Raw genomic sequence first — 16,059 nt, 5'->3', positions numbered from 1 at the left:
TAAAATAAATAGTGTGAAGAAAAAAACTGTTTGCTGCCATTTAATTGGAATGAATCAAGCAAGTAAAAGAAAACTAAATCTAATCAATGCTTTGAAATGACTTTAAAGGATAATTCTGGTGGATCTAATTTTTAGTTTTCACCCTCATAAAAAATATTACACACTTTTTATCAAATATATATTTTAGAAAGTATGAAAAACAAACATTCATGAATCAAAGAAGGGACGCAGTAACTTATAGAAGAACGTGTTGTACAATTAAAAACATAAAACTGCGAAATAAAATAAATAAATACATTAATTTCCCTCTTTTAAAGTTAACAAAGCTATACTGAGAAAAACATCACGAGAGAGGTCAGGAGATCATCCTGGTTTTCAGACAAACCTGGTGTTGGGCAGAGCTATTAAACAAATCCCACTTGTATAAAAGAGATTTAAGTTTGTACCCTCTGTTCCTGGCAGGACACAAACGTCTGAAACCCGGGCGCCACTCCAAACCCGAGCTGGTCGATGAAGGACGGCTCGTCCTGACTGTGGATCTGAACTTTGACCCCGGCTTCAAATGAAGTCTCATCTGCAGGAAATAAAACAATGTTTGGGGAGAATTAGTCACTGATGAACCCAGACACTTAGCAGAGTTAGAGTGGAGAAATGTAACTTCATATAAGTGTAAAAGTGTAATATTCTTGTCCTGTGCTTGAGTATTTTTCCATTAGATGCAATTAATTACTTGTCTACTTCATCTCAAGTATCGTATTTTCTTACTCCCCTACATTAAGAGTTTTAATTACTTTTCATTTGACTGCTTATAACCTTTCGGTCCAGTGATAACCATTTATCTCCAATTTAATGATTTTGAATTGAATATGTTCTGATTAACTTAAGTATAAGCAAGTGGTCCTTTATGGGAAAAGAAAATGCTCCTATTTCTTTAGCGTAACAACATTTACTATCAAAATGCTACTAAATAAAACATTTATTTTTAAACTGCCTTGAATTATTAGGAAAATGTGTCGTCACAAAGCTAAAAAAGGCAGTTTTTCATGAATTTCAGAGTTATGTGTTTTGCACAGGACAGCAACGATACTAACATATGATCAACTTATAAAATTTGATGCATTGCTGTAGATTTATCAATCCAATAAATGATAAAGGAGTAAAATCATTTGCAGAATGACTTCTTCTCATTTGATAGTCTAGTCTTTAACTTTGCTAAATACTCAAAGTGTTTTATTAGTACTTTTACTAAAGTTAAGGATCTGAATACTTCATCTACCACTAATGAGTTTGACACTCTTGGGTATAAACATCTGCCCGAACACTTACAGATCTCACAGATCTACCAGCCACTAAAATAAGTGAATAATGCACCCACCCCCCCTCACCTGTTTCTCCCCAGATAGGCAGGTATTCATCCTGCTGGATGTCCAGCATGAGCTCGAGTCCATTACCCATACCCCCCTTGGTGGTGAAGAGGGGAGTGCGTCCATCACCGCCGGCATTGAAGGTGTAACACTTCCCGTAGCGAGTGAAAACCTGAGAGACACATGAGGGACATTATTTTATAAGCTCTGCAAAACATTTCTTAGCAAGGCTTTTCCACTGGGTGTCAGTGTTTGACTCTATTTCTGATATGTGAGTGTGTACGGGAGAGATAGTGTAAGAGGATCAGAGGATGTGTGACAGGAGTGAGAGAAGGAGTGTGACCAAAATGAAAAAGGAAGAAGGGGGAAAGAGGAGGACTTCCTGTGAGGTCTGTGAGTTACACAATGAACCCTGTGAGGTGATGGAGACTGTCAGCCCGGTGATTTAACAATCCCTCACATGCTCTTTATGGCACTTTATAATGGACCTGATGTTACCATGGAGGCCTCGCATCCCAATCGGGAAGAATGTAGCATTAATGTTTAAGGAAAGCCAAGACATTCATGTTAGATTGAAAACTATCGGCAAAAGCAGAACACCTTTAAACAGCATTTAAAACATGATGCTGACTGACTGTAAATAGACTGATGCATATGCAGCTTTCTTTAGTGAGGAGTACATCTTGCATTAAAAGCGTTTAGTGTCGTGAGAGTCATATAACCTATGCAGGGAGAATAAGGGGGAGAGTGGGAGAGCAGGGAGCTCCAGAGAGCAGGGACGTAAAGTGAAAGAGACAGAAAGAGAGAGAGAGAGGGAGAGAAAAATGGAGAGTTTAGTTGCCATCGCTCGAAGCAGGCTATTGTTCAGCGTTATGGCACAGAATGACATATCTATGATTAGAAACAACAAACAAACCAAGTAATTGTTGAGAATGAGTTTGGTCCTGCCAGGGGAAATTTCAACACTTCGGCCATATATCATGTACAGTCAGCGAGAGACTGCTGGTAGTAAGAGCAACACATCAATCGTAGGAGGAGGGGAAAAAAACATTCAGCGCCATCAAGAAGGGCAAATAAAATGCACGGCATGCCGGAAACAATATGTGTTCACACATTTAGAGTCACTCTGACAAACCTGTAGGTGTTAGTCAGTCTTTGAGAGGACATTTTGTGAGTTTACCCTGAGGAACCAGTATACTAAACCCCCCCATCCTCCCTTCTCTTTTGTGGTGTCTGACCATTTCTGTAACTTTCCCACCAACAATCAAACTTTCACACCCACTTCACACTGTGATTAGCCAGCTGTGTGGATTTGAGAAAGCCTCAGCACTGCTCTCTCCAGATCTCCTTTTTCTCATTTGTAAAGGAAACCATTTCTGTTATTTTTTTCATGTGAACAATGGAGTACAACACTATGAATTCCCTCAAGGAGAGATTGTCTGAAAATGTTAATGTGACCAACTTTTTAGGGAAAATCTAATCTTCTATCTCTTATGATGTTTGGTTTATCACTCCGTCTGAGATATGACTGCCTTCTCTTGAACAGAATGGAACGACATGGAACCCAGCTTGTGGTGCTCAAATCACCAAAATAAAATTATCTCCAGACATGATATTTGTAAAGATACATTACGGCAGATTTTTCAAATGTCCTTTTTGGGCGCTATGAGCAAGTGCCATCTATTTTTATTATATCTTAGGGAAGACATCTACACAGTCAATGGGTGTTTCTCAATGTCGAGGAAGGCTGCTCCAGAGCCACTATTTCAAGCATACTATGTCATTGAGTGCCGCCGAAGGACTGTTCCAATGTCCAGCATACTTAGAATTCTACCGATTCTACTTAGTAACGAGAAATTTCGAGGCTGCACGTGTGTAAACTCCGCGGTCTTAAAATCCCCACAATGCTTTGCGCACGGACCAATTTCCAAATCTTTGGCGGAAATTGCGCTCCATTTAAGGCGTGGCTTCTCATATGACGCACACCTGCACACCTGTTAGCCTGTTCCAACATTCTTCGTTTTCCGAGGCTAGGAAGGATTCTTGCCTCGCTTCTGAAGCAAGGGACTCGGAAGACATGTGCTACCAAGCAAGCGTCCTCGACATTGAGAAACACCCCAGATCTCCAACACTTGGCAACTCACATCAAAACAATTACCTAAAATCTGGTGAAGTGTTTAACTGTTGGACACATTGAGATGATGACCTGATTCTGTTGGAAGATGCCAGCCAGGAGTCATTATGAGTTATCCTCTGAGGACCACAGATGTCGGCACAAAATGTCATGGCAATCCATTGAGATTTTTCAGTCTCAGCCAAGCAGTGCCTCTACTGTCATAGACACAGACCCATTACCAAGAGTTAAGCAGCTAGCTAACAATCATCCAGTAAACACCATAGTTAACTTATCTTCTCTCCTCCACCTGCTGCAGGTTGCCAGCACGGCTCATTCATTCACTTATTGATCTGCGAAGCCGTTAAACATCTGTAGGAACTAACCAGAGAGGCTCGGCCCTTTCCCCACAAATGAAAGCATAAATGTGTCAGATCATACGGTGGCTGCACTCACTTTACTTCATAAATAAATAAATCATGACATAAATGTAAAATCCATGTGTACATGATGTTCACCAGCATCTTGATCAATACACAGAAGTGAGGGGATGTCAGGTGACACTTGTTCTCTGTCTCTTGTTCGAGAGTGGATGTGACAGAGGTGGTAAGAAAGAAAACACTAGACATGTATAATGCACAAACTTCACACAGCGTGCATACTGCAGCTGCTTGTTCTGCTTGTTATGAGGAATTAATAAATGATTGGCCATGTATGAAAAAGCTTTTGTGCAGCAGACATCATATGAGGAATAACATGAGTTGAAACAAAGAGACAATCTGACTTCTGTAGTTTACTGGTGGTGACATGTGTATGCTTTTAAAAATCTTTTAGTAATAATACATGTATTTCAAAAAGATCTAGCCTTTATTTCCACGGGATTTCATAGTTTACCGTCTGCAGTTTACACACAGGCTTGAAGCTTCAAATGTCTGGGCTCAATAAAGTTGCCACTCACACATAATTTCCCATTTATTGAAAAGCACTCACCAAAACTCTGCACAATTTAATCATTTGCACATAATTATACATTTCTGTATTTCGGAGCCAAATTTAAAAGAATCTCTTCTTCAAAAAATCCATGCACTTTCCCATCCATTTGGTGAAGTCTGCCATCTGTGAGCTGCTAAGGGAAGCCTCAGCAGGTTCAAACCAATCCATTAGAGCGCTGTTGTTTTATGAGAATGTTTTCAAGACTTTAAAGCTGTCTCCGATAAGTGCCAACACTTTCACTCTTATTATGCCGTACACTTAAACAGGCATCACTGGAAAATGCTATTTAAATGCAACAGCTAGCAGACAGCAGCCCAAGGTGAAAAGCACTAAAAACGTCCCCTTTTATTGCATCCCACTGTGCAGTTTGTGTAATTTAAGACTCCTAATCTCACAAGGATTTCAGTTGACCTGGAAAAACTATAGTGGGCGCCTTCAGACATCAATTAACTTTATGAAAGTAAATAAAGAGATTAATTTTAATATCACAAATAGTCTAGCAATGTCAGCAGATATGTGGGACTGGAATACAAAGAGAAACATCACCATGCTAACATAAATATTTACTTCTCCAAGTATTGGAAAATCTAAAATGTTGACCTGATAATGACAAATTATACATTCCCAAGGGGTTAAAATCTGTCTCTGTTTAATAGTTCATTCATCTCTTATTTCCTCAAATGTGTCAAAAAGTTATTTACATTTTTATACCAAAATCTCCCTTTCTTTCTTCTTCAAAACATTAAAATATAATGATCATTCATTTTAAACTCAGGGGAGGGTATTTAACTATTAGGATACAGTATAATCACTGTCGTGTATCGTCATCATAGAGAAATACACTAGTTGTAGTTTTTGGAATTCCACTAAGAAACACTTTTGTTTACGTTTTTGAAAATATGGTCAAGGTTATATTTATTCACTTTAACCCTTATTTACATTTTTGGAATTTTAAGACAATCCATCTGATAGAGGTTTTTTACTTTTACTTTAAAATGTCAGTCTAATGATGCTACTAACATTCAAGGGGATCACCAAATGAAGGGGGACAGACCACCTGGGAACCATTAACGTTTGGTCGATTAATGGCAATTCAGCCAACACAATACCAAAGTGTAGGAGGGATGATTATTCAGACAGGCTGCTGCTGTGTGTGTTTCAACCCGATGAAAGCTACACGCCAACAAAGCTATGGTGGACTCCACTCCTACGTGACTTATTATTACAGTACTCTTTGTAATGGATGATCTTGGAGTCAAATCACCAACGTTTGCAACCAGGATACAAAATTCAAGGAATAAAAGCATCAGAGCCAAACCGCCCCCTCCTCTGTTTGTTTCTGATATAATTGCCGTCTTACCACGCTAATTATCAGTACAACTCAAAGAGAAACAACACTATAGGAAGTGAGGAAAGGAAAGCCAGAGGTCCAGTGGAGCTTTTGTGTCTGTGTAATAATGATGCCCTGAGTCACTGGTTGTCAAAATAAAGGAAAACAAGAATGGGTTGAGAGGCAAACCACTCGGCTCGCGGGGAGAACGGATAACTCAAATGTTTAACTTTCTCTTAGTGAAAAGAGGAAGAGCAAAGGTCTAGAAACACAACAGGGATAAAAGCTGCCAGATATATCTGCCATAATGCTTTCAAAATGGACAGAGAAAGGAAAACAAGCGAGTACTTTACATTCTATCTATACTTATCTGCATTTTAGTCAATCACTTTTTAAATTGATATTCTTGGTTCCCAGAGGATAAAGCTCAGAGACTTTTGTGACCGCCATACTTTCTCTTCAAGTGCGGAATTTTACACTTTTGTTTTTTATTCAAATGTTTATTCAAACAACTATTAGATGGATTGCTCTGGCCTTTGGATGGATTTAAATGACCCTGCTGATTTTCTTTACTGTTTGCGCATTTATTGAAACATCCAAGCAAAGTCCTCCATGTCAACCTCATTGTGGTGCCAGGAAATTATGGGATTAGGATACATCCTCTGGTGAACAGGAACCTCTGTAAAAAACGATGGCATGTCCATCTTAATAACTGCAGCTCAAGCCAACTAAAGAATCTGGGACCATTCCTAAAACAGCTGGCTACTGTAGTTTTTAAACATACAAACAAACAACATACCTGAACAGGATGAAATGGGTTAGGGATTTGTTTCAGGAGCGAGCTGTCTCAGGCTTTCTCTACAAACCCAATTGATCCAATTGACTTTTTGACCAGTATTCTGCAGAACTGTAAAGAGGCTGAACCATTGTTTTGTTTTTGAAAGTCAAAGCTAGAATAATGATTGGGAATTGATCATGCAAATCGAGACCGTCTTGTCCAGAGCATTGACTGCTGGACGACCCCTCGGGGTGTTATGATCACCTAATCGCTTCGGAAGGCCACTCCTCCTGAAGTTATCGACAACAGAGGAGACAACAGGGGACACGAGCTGTTTGCTAATCCTTTCCAGTGCTTCATGAATCAGAAATCTTTTAGAATACATATTTACAGGGTAACTATCATCAGCCTCTGTCTGATTTAACCTGCTGCTTTAAGATGACATATTATAAGAGCCTCCTCCGTTGTGTGAGGGGATATTTGATCATATTTTGGATTTAACCACCAGCACTCAGAGACTTGATATATTTCTTTCCCTCCTACATCTCCTCCCTCCTTCCCCCCGCCGGCCTGCATCGCTCTTCCCTCCCTTGTGTCTCCTGGACTATGATGTTCTTTCCCCTGTGGACTCCTCTCCATCTCCTGCCGCACCCCCCCCCCCACCCGCCCCTACTTCATTTGATGAATATTTCACAGGCCAGTGGAGACAGTCCTCCTCCTCGCTCATCCTATTCTCAGACACCGTCCGGGCTCTCAGTACCTATCACCTTCAGAGACGATCGCATCATGACGCCAGGTTAGGGGCACCTCAGGAGACCGCAGGAGAGCGAGGAGGAGCATATCATATGAGGAGAAATAGAAGTGTGTATCCACTTCAGTCATATATGCCTTTATCAAATAAACAGGGCTGTACTGACCTGCACTATCCGATCAAGATAGCAGAAGCGGATTAGGGTTAAATCGGGCAGGTGTTAAAATAAAAGACTTGTAAAATATCTTTTCCTCCAAGGATTTGTAAATTATTTACTAACCAAGTCGAGTTTCAACTTAAGCCCTGTTACTTTGTATATCAGCCAATATTTATTCTCAAAAAACATTTTTAGGTTATTTTTCCAAGCAAAAATACGCAGACCGTCCAGTCCCAGCCACTAAAATGTCATTTTCTATGATCGTAAATTCACCATATATGTATTTACTATTTAGACTGATTGGGATCTTTTTCTGGAATTTCAAACCCCAAATGATCAATTAATAAATCCATTACAATAAAGCAGATTAATCAGATTACTATAATTGGCACCATGGTTTCACATCATTTAGATTGACGTGCGGCACACTTGGATCCATATCAGCAGGGAATTAAAACACAGAGAAAATTGACAACATAAAAGCAGTTGAAGAGGAGGCAGCGGAGCCTGAAGGGCAACTATCTGTCCCTGAGGAAAACTAATTGTTGGTTTAATGCAGTTCCTGAGCCCGACAGTGGATGGACTTGCAGTGGCACCACACACTGTGAGGTAGTAACGCCCTGAGGGGAGTTTCTATGTCAATGCTGCTGCTATTCAGCAAAAGAACAAAAATTAACTACTGTAAAATGACACTTTCATATTCCTGTAGTGCAGGAGGCTCTTGGTGAATAATGGAAATGGTCTTGTGAATTTAGATGGGGGATATAAATGTCTTAGAGTTGTCGGTTCACATTTATTCAAAGCTGTTCAATTTTCTAGAGGCTCTTGAAAGTTAGAAGCCTAGAGGGGCGCAAGATGGTAAATGGCTGGAAGGGCAGATACATTCATTATCAGCCAGTTATGTGCTGTGGTTTTACAGTACAATTTTAATGATGTAATTATATAAAATTAAATAGCTTAGTTTAAAAGAGCTTGCAAATTGTGACATGTAATATTAATGTCAGCATCATCGCCCCCTCCTCTTCCTCTCTCTCTCTCTCTGTCCCTTGTGATGAACCTTGATGTGCAGCAGATCCTTATGGGATGTTAAAACCTCCTCTGCATGTCTCAATCACCACCGTCGCCTACAAATCTCCTGCTTGCCTGCTTGTGCCAGTCGTATGCAGAACCCACGCTCTGCAGGCAGAGATAGATAGAGAGGCCAACAGAGCAGCGGCTACAGTAGCTGCCCTGTAACTCCAGCGCTCACCGCCCTCTCGTCAGGCATGGCTGAGTAAACATCAAGAGATCAACAGCCGGGGCCGCGTCAGAGGGACAGAGGCTCTACTACAGCTGAGGGCACTTTAAAGAGCAACTTCCAGGTTAAAGACACCTGTGAATAAATGTGTAGGAAAATGATGAATACACTAGATTTTCAAAGAAATATACAGAAATATACACTACAGTGACATCTGGCGTTGTTTTTGTAAGAAATGTTCACTTCCGCATAAAAAAGCCTCGGCACGTGACCTCCCGCGTGTGACGTAACATGGGGGAAACAAGGGGGAGAGCGGCCGGTGTAACGTATTAATAAACATGGATCCCAATGCTAGTTTCGACACAGAAGATACTGATCCATAACAGAAACTAATGCGCAAGTATCAGCCGTATCTCGCGTTACCTAATGCAACTCCACACTACGGTGCTGTGTACCGGAGGAGAGACGCGAGATACGGCTGATACTTGACGATCTGGCGGAGAAAGGTTGTGGAGCCTCCGTTGATATGTCGTTGTAAATGGCTTGATGGAAAGCAGGTGTGTAGTCGGGGGGGGGTGCACAGCTGATTGCAGCAGGTGAGTGGAGGTTGAGCCGGGAGCCAGGAGTGACAGCCACCACGCATACACAAACAACACAGACAAGGGGAAACAAACAAACAAACACAAAGGAGACGGCTGGAGCAGTACAGCCACCACAGCGTTACCTAATGCAACTCCACACTACGTCTTACGGTGCCGTGTACCGGAGGGGAGAGAGAGAGAGCAGCGAAGGGGGGGGAGAGAGAAGTAATACGGTTTCCTGATAAAGCTGTGGAGAGTATGTGCTGCAGGGAGGTGGATGCACAACGCACCCAGGAACGAACGCTAGCTCCGGTCCTTTTTACTTTGGACTCGATGTCCTGACAGGCTGGTATTTGTGCAACCTGCACAAACACAATACTGCACCATGATTACAAATGGTGAAATACAATGTAAAACTACCGAAAAATAAAAACAACAACCGCTCAACTCAACGCAACTACTAACAATACCCGTGGTCAGAGAGCGGAGATGTTTATCCTTTGTGATGTAATATGACGCGTTTGAGTATGACCTTAAAAAAAAGCAGTTTTTAAGAGCAGAGCTCAAAATTGCTCCTTTCCCTCTCAATTCCTGCCCTTATGTCTCGTAAAACATATCAAATCCTACATTCACTTTTTTAATTGTAATTTTCAAGCAAGTTTAAGCATAAATGTAGAAAAAACAACAACCTGCAAGATGCTCTTTAAGTGGCAGACAGCGGGGTTAACTCGGATGAAAAATGTGTCTAGTACAATGTTTCAGTGTTGGGCGAAACGCGTTACTGTAAAAATATTGCTTTTGTCGGTAACGGAGTAGTGTAACGCGCTACTTTTATAATCCAGTAATCACACTAGTTACTAACATTGCCCCGACACGCGTTACTTCGTTACTTACTAAAATCAGTCATAATCACACTGACAGACAAGAGGGGTTTCCGCCGCAGGTTTACATGTACGTAATCTGCGCGACTTGCGCGTCCATATCTCCACTTGCAGTGCTGCATAAACATGGCTGAGTCAGCGATAACTTTCGAGGGATGGAGGTATGCCCATTATTTTGAGTTCGTCCAAATAATAGACAGGAATGTGACGGTGAGGTGCAAACTGTGTCCAGGCCAGAAGCTGTTATCCACTGCTGTAAACACCACGTCAAACCTCAACAAACACCTGCAAAGAACACATGCTAAGGTGAAGCTAACGCACACGCTATTTGTTGTTTGTTTATATCACGTAGTCTATTCTTCTTCTTTGTCTTCCGATTGTTGCCTGTTTTGAATGACGAATACACACTACCGCCGCCTGCTGGTAAGGAGAGTTATTGCCACTCAGGCATGCGCAGTTCGTACGTTCTCGGTGAGTAAAGTAACGAGTAAAGTAACGCGTAAAGTAACGAATATAGTAACGAGTTACTTTATGTAGAGAGTAACGAAGTAGTGTAATATATTACCTTTTTTTTTTGGAGTAATATGTAATATATTACATTTTTTTAGGAATGACCCCATCTCTGGTCAGTGTGCAATGCAAACAAAAGAAACACTATAATGTACAGTATGAGAATAGAGAGTTGAATTGCCGTAGCACTAATGAAAACGAATATGGGATAAGATAAACTTGAATATGAGACTGAACTGGATCATATGATGAGAATGAGTGAGGTGACAATGAAAGTGGATAAAAACATTATATTAAATGAAACGTGATATTGTGAGTGAACATACAGTCTCTAAGAAAGTCCCATAAGGTGTCTCATAGTCTGCCTTCGGGTTCTGCAGAGTGCTGCTCTCAAACTAATGTTCCCTGTCAGGATGCTCTCAATGGCAGTGCTGATGAAAATATGATGACAAATCTTGGTTGATTTATTTTTCATGATGAAACAGAGCATACAATTAGATAAAAAGACATACAAACTTGTTTGGATGAAGAAAGGATTGGTAAAGTCTTATTTATCACCTGCATCTGCAATCACCCACTTTCAATGGTAAATGGACTGTATTTATAGAGCGTTTTATCCAGTCTTTATGACTCCTCAAAGGGCTTATTTTGCACCCATTCACACCTCATTCATGCAGAGCAAGGTGCCACCTGGTCATGGAAGCTAACATTCACACACACTCACGCCGTTAGTCATGCCATCGGGAGCAATTAGGGGTTGAGTAACTTGCCCAAGGAAACATCGACATGTTGAGTGCAAGGGCTGGGATCGAATCCAGAACCTTCCGATTCAAGTACCACCAGTTCTACCTCACAGTCACAGTATTATATATTTATTTAAATACTGTAAAGCTACTTTTAATAGGTAGAACCTTAGCTACTAGAGGGGAGCTCTGGGCCAACCATCAAGTTTTCTAGGAAATGGCCTATTATTCGGTTACAAGCCAACAATTCAAATTATTATCAGTGTGTGTGAAGAATGAAAATGATGTTAAGAACCTCATCCCACTGAAAGGTCAGTGTCAGTACTCTTATCATGTTTCACTAGTGTCAACTTTAATTCACCAAGTGCTGCAAGCTAGTTAAAGCAAAACAGTTTCTTCACCTTTATATTTTTTTTGTCAGGTCATAAGACCACAAATATTTTGACGTTTGTTTCCAGCTTTAATTAATGCAAAGCAGGCTGTGTGAACGGATCAGGGCCGAGACTTTTGAATTGTATTTACAGTATTAACTGGATCTTCATGACAAAACCGACTCAACAAGTTGAATTAAACCATTACCATTGTAAAATATAATAACAATTATCATACGATGTATATTTGATGTTATCATTAGACATCTGTTGCTTTAGTCTAAGCAAACTAAATGTGCTCCACAATCCAGATGGATCTCTATGAGGCTGATAAGGACGGGTTATCTCAGGTGAGTTTATATTAGTCTCCAGTCCCGGATGACTGCATGTCCGTCTGGCTGCCGAGACAGACAGAAAATGTTATCTGTGAATTAAATATTGTTAGCTGTTATAGAGTTGATGATATGTTTCTGATGTGTATATTTGTCAGTCAGTCCGTCTCTGTATTTTTGATCATTTCAATATTTAAATTTCTCTGGGTGTCTCCTCGTGCATGTCTAATAATATGCCTTGTATAATAATGAGGCGTAATCGCCTTCCAGCAGGATGGAGGAAAATTCATTTTAGGAAAGCTAAAAGGCTGCCACTGAGCATTTCAGCTGACACCGACATGAACCTTCTAATGCCCCCTGAAGGCTCATGAAATTGCATGTTTCACTTTGCACATTCATCCTGACTTTTCTCATAATTTACGCCGACTTAAATCGATACCGTCTTCACCTGCTTGATTAAATTGTGTACCATGCTTAAAGTTACTTTTAAATTACTTTTTTCCAGGTTGACTGAAGCAGACAAAATCATTTAAACCAAAATCCGCTCTACACCTGGTCCACGAGTGCTCTCCTGTCAGTGTTGCTGAGGTGCAGAGAGGCCATTGTGCTCGTAATGTGGGCTGTGAAAGCTTGACAAAATGGACACTTCCCTTTAGAGAAATGCTGTGCAACAGTCAGACGGTTTCCCAGGAAAAAGCCACATGAATAAGTCAAACACAGTATGTTCTATGTTGAGATGTAGACTGTAGATAAGAATGTGGACATATAGTTGTGTGTCAGGGGTTAACAGAACACATACATGCAGAAATGCACAACAGGGATACGCTGATGGATGATGCATGACATCTATGCATCTTCATTCCCTTTGTAAAACGCATACATTTAGTTGTACAATGGAGTACTCGTGGATTTATTTTAGGAGCAGCTCCATGATTCAATATCTGAGTGGCTATAGAAGTAGTTCCTCAAGGGGTTGAGCGGGGACCGGCTCGTACAGTAGATCAGCCACGAGGTGAAACTGAACAACAGGAGTCACTGCAGCCCCCAGCTTTTGTATAACACCAATTTCATCCCCGGGGACTGCATCCCAACAGACGAGAAGTAGGAAGCCATCACCCTCATTAGTGAGAAAAACATCAAAAGACAGATAGAGGCGTTGCTGGAGAGGAGCCCCTTTCTGCTTCTCGGCAGCTAACAAACCCCTCTTTCATCAACTGTCTTTCATTTAGCTATTCCCAAAACACCAGCCAGCAAAGGTGGGTTGAACCTCAATTAATGAATGCATTCATTACGGGACTCCTGTCACTTTTAGGTGCAGTTTGCAGGGTTTAATATTGTCAGGAGGGAAAAAGGCCCCGAGGCTCTTTCCCCTGGAGTGAACGTCCTCCATGTGACACATTTCACACTCTGCTGAAAGAAATCCGCTGAGGCTTTAGATTTCTCAGCCTGTCACATGCCGTTGCTGAATACCAAGAGATTAATTCATTTTGCAGATGGTGCATGTAAGCAAATCTGACTACCTGCATCTCAAACTCAACAAATAAAGATTCAAGCTGGAAAGCCAGATAACAAATAGCCATCACAAAGGTCAACATGGCCAAAAGAATCCAATAAATCCTGTATGAGTTACAGTAGATTGCATCGTCACAATGTGCTTGTCAAACACATGACCAACTACAACCAATATTATTATAATCATGTATCAATGATGATGTGAAACAATGTGACAATGTGAAAGGGTGCGCCTATAGAGATGACCTTATAGAGTTGTATCATCAGACTCTGCAGCTCCCTTTGGCTTTGCAGAGGCTTATAGTAGGACCCACTGCAAACTATTTGCTCAGATAGACAAAGTTAGCGACTAGCTGGTGAACATAGAGGAGCATTTAGAAGCTAAAGGGACGGATATTTCCCTCAGGACTTGACGGACAGTCTCACAAAAAAACGTGTAATAACTACGTTGGTCCACAACTTGGGACGTAGTATTTTTCTACAAAAACGCCTCTGAAATTGTAAGATCCCTACGTTTTTTTTCATCATTCATTTCCAATGGCTTGCGTCTATGTCACGTGATTTTCAAATGTCTCCCTGCAGAAGAAAAAAAACATGGCCGGCATTCGTTTTATTCTCGGTGGAAAATGCCTATTTTAAGGTTAGTTTGGCCATTAAAATGCGTTTTGATGTCATTTGATGCGAGAAATATGAGTTGTTATTTCAGATTATTTGTCCAGTGGACGTACATGATCTTTAGTTTGCTAGTTATTACGAAGATTACTTCAGGAAATTGTGTCTATACAACGTTTTTATTGTTACCAAGGTGGTTGCTAGGGACGCTGCTATCGATATTATTTCTGTTATGTTGTGTAACTGTTTAATGGTGTTATCTTTATTGCTACCCCCTTCCCCGTCAATTTATACAGTGTTGTTCCACAGCGCAAACTTATTAGTTTAACAAAATCCGCATCTAAAATTGTGGCATAGATACGTTATTTTCCCCTCGTCATAAAACAAATACCGGAAACAGACCGAAAACATTTTTAAAAAATAAAATAAGACTTTATTCCGAGTGTGCTTGCTTTTGTCTTTGAATGTCATCACATAATGGCATTGTAATACACGGTTCGGCCGCATTACATATTACATATCTGCCGTAGTTCTCTATCTATAGAGCCCTGATGAGAAGACTTCTAGACAAACATGAGGAACTGCCGCCAAAACTGAAAACGTGACGTGGATCATAAATATATCAGCAATTAAATAACATCTTACATTTCTTTTGACACAATACGTCTCCTTGCAGTATCAACACTAATTCGGCTGACTTTTATCCAATTGGTAGATAGGCTGTATTTAAACCATAACGGTGCACAGCTGATAGAAAGGGACACCTAGTGGTTAAAGCATGTTACTGAATTTCCTTATTTTTATTTATTTCTAATAGGATCCCTATAAAGTATATTCATTACTCGTTATTCTCCACTAATAGTTAATTAAAGACTTAAATTAATTAAAAGTATATAATGACTATTTTGCACATCCCTTTCAAGATTTCAAGATTTTCTAAGGTTTATTGACATATCATATACACAACTACGGTGTAGTTATGCATTGAATGAAAAACTTGGGTCGAAACTTTTTGTAGAAATACTACGTCCCAAGTTGTTACACGTCTTTTTGTGAGACTGGGTTGGACGGACACCAAAACCAGAGCTATAAGGAGAGTGAATATTTAGGAGAAATTTAGGAATGAAGTATAAGCCACTTAATTAAACAGTTAAATTGAAACATAACTCCAAAGTATTGACAATATTGCTCCCTAATTGCTGGGTTTTTAAATAAGTAACAGTTTCTGACAACTTAAGAGGTCACAACTTGTTTCAGCTGCCCTCAAGTGGAAATCAATCAATTTTTTATATTTATTGCAGTAACGGCGCCCATTAAGCAGTATAAAACAGTTTAACTTGAAGTCTTCTATTGAATCGCAGAGCCTTGGAGAGTTTAATTAAAGACATCATTAGCTTCTCACAGAAGCAGAGCTCAGAAGGCGGGTATTATTAGAAGACAAGTTTCAAAAGTCTTTGATCAACATTTTTTAAAGAATAACATCTAGTCTTAATGTCCAAACCCTCTGGCTAGATAACTTCTATTTTAGAGAAACTGAAACATGTTTCACTTTCAAGAGGAATGAGCACTGCTTCTGCCATTCAATTTTTTTGTTGTGCACAGACTTTCAAATAATCAATCCTTTTTTATTTGGATCATGCTGTTTTTTCTTTGGTTGGTTAGATGGATGTGAGTCAATTTGCTCAGACAAACAAACACTTGGAGAGGTGGAACCGGACACCCACTGTGTCCACTCAGAGAGAAAGGGACAGCAGGCAATAACACAGCGGTAAACATACACACTTTCACACAACT

General features: G+C 40.2%; 1 protein-coding gene across 1 annotated transcript in view; it reads right to left on the bottom strand.

Annotated features, from left to right (window-relative positions):
* Positions 1-16,059, bottom strand: part of LOC307035054 (acid-sensing ion channel 1-like) — a 49,104-nt gene that overhangs the window by 3,880 nt on the left and 29,165 nt on the right. The window contains exons 3-4 of the mRNA XM_079674019.1: positions 1,386-1,536; positions 447-574 (exon numbers count right to left, since the gene is read on the bottom strand). Coding sequence (XP_079530145.1) covers positions 447-574; positions 1,386-1,536 — 279 coding nt within the window. The remainder of the gene's footprint in view (positions 1-446; positions 575-1,385; positions 1,537-16,059) is intronic.

This window comes from Notothenia rossii (assembly GCF_949606895.1).
Source record: "Notothenia rossii genome assembly, chromosome: 4".
Taxonomy (NCBI): domain Eukaryota; kingdom Metazoa; phylum Chordata; class Actinopteri; order Perciformes; family Nototheniidae; genus Notothenia; species Notothenia rossii.
This window is presented reverse-complemented; position numbering and strand designations above follow the sequence as displayed.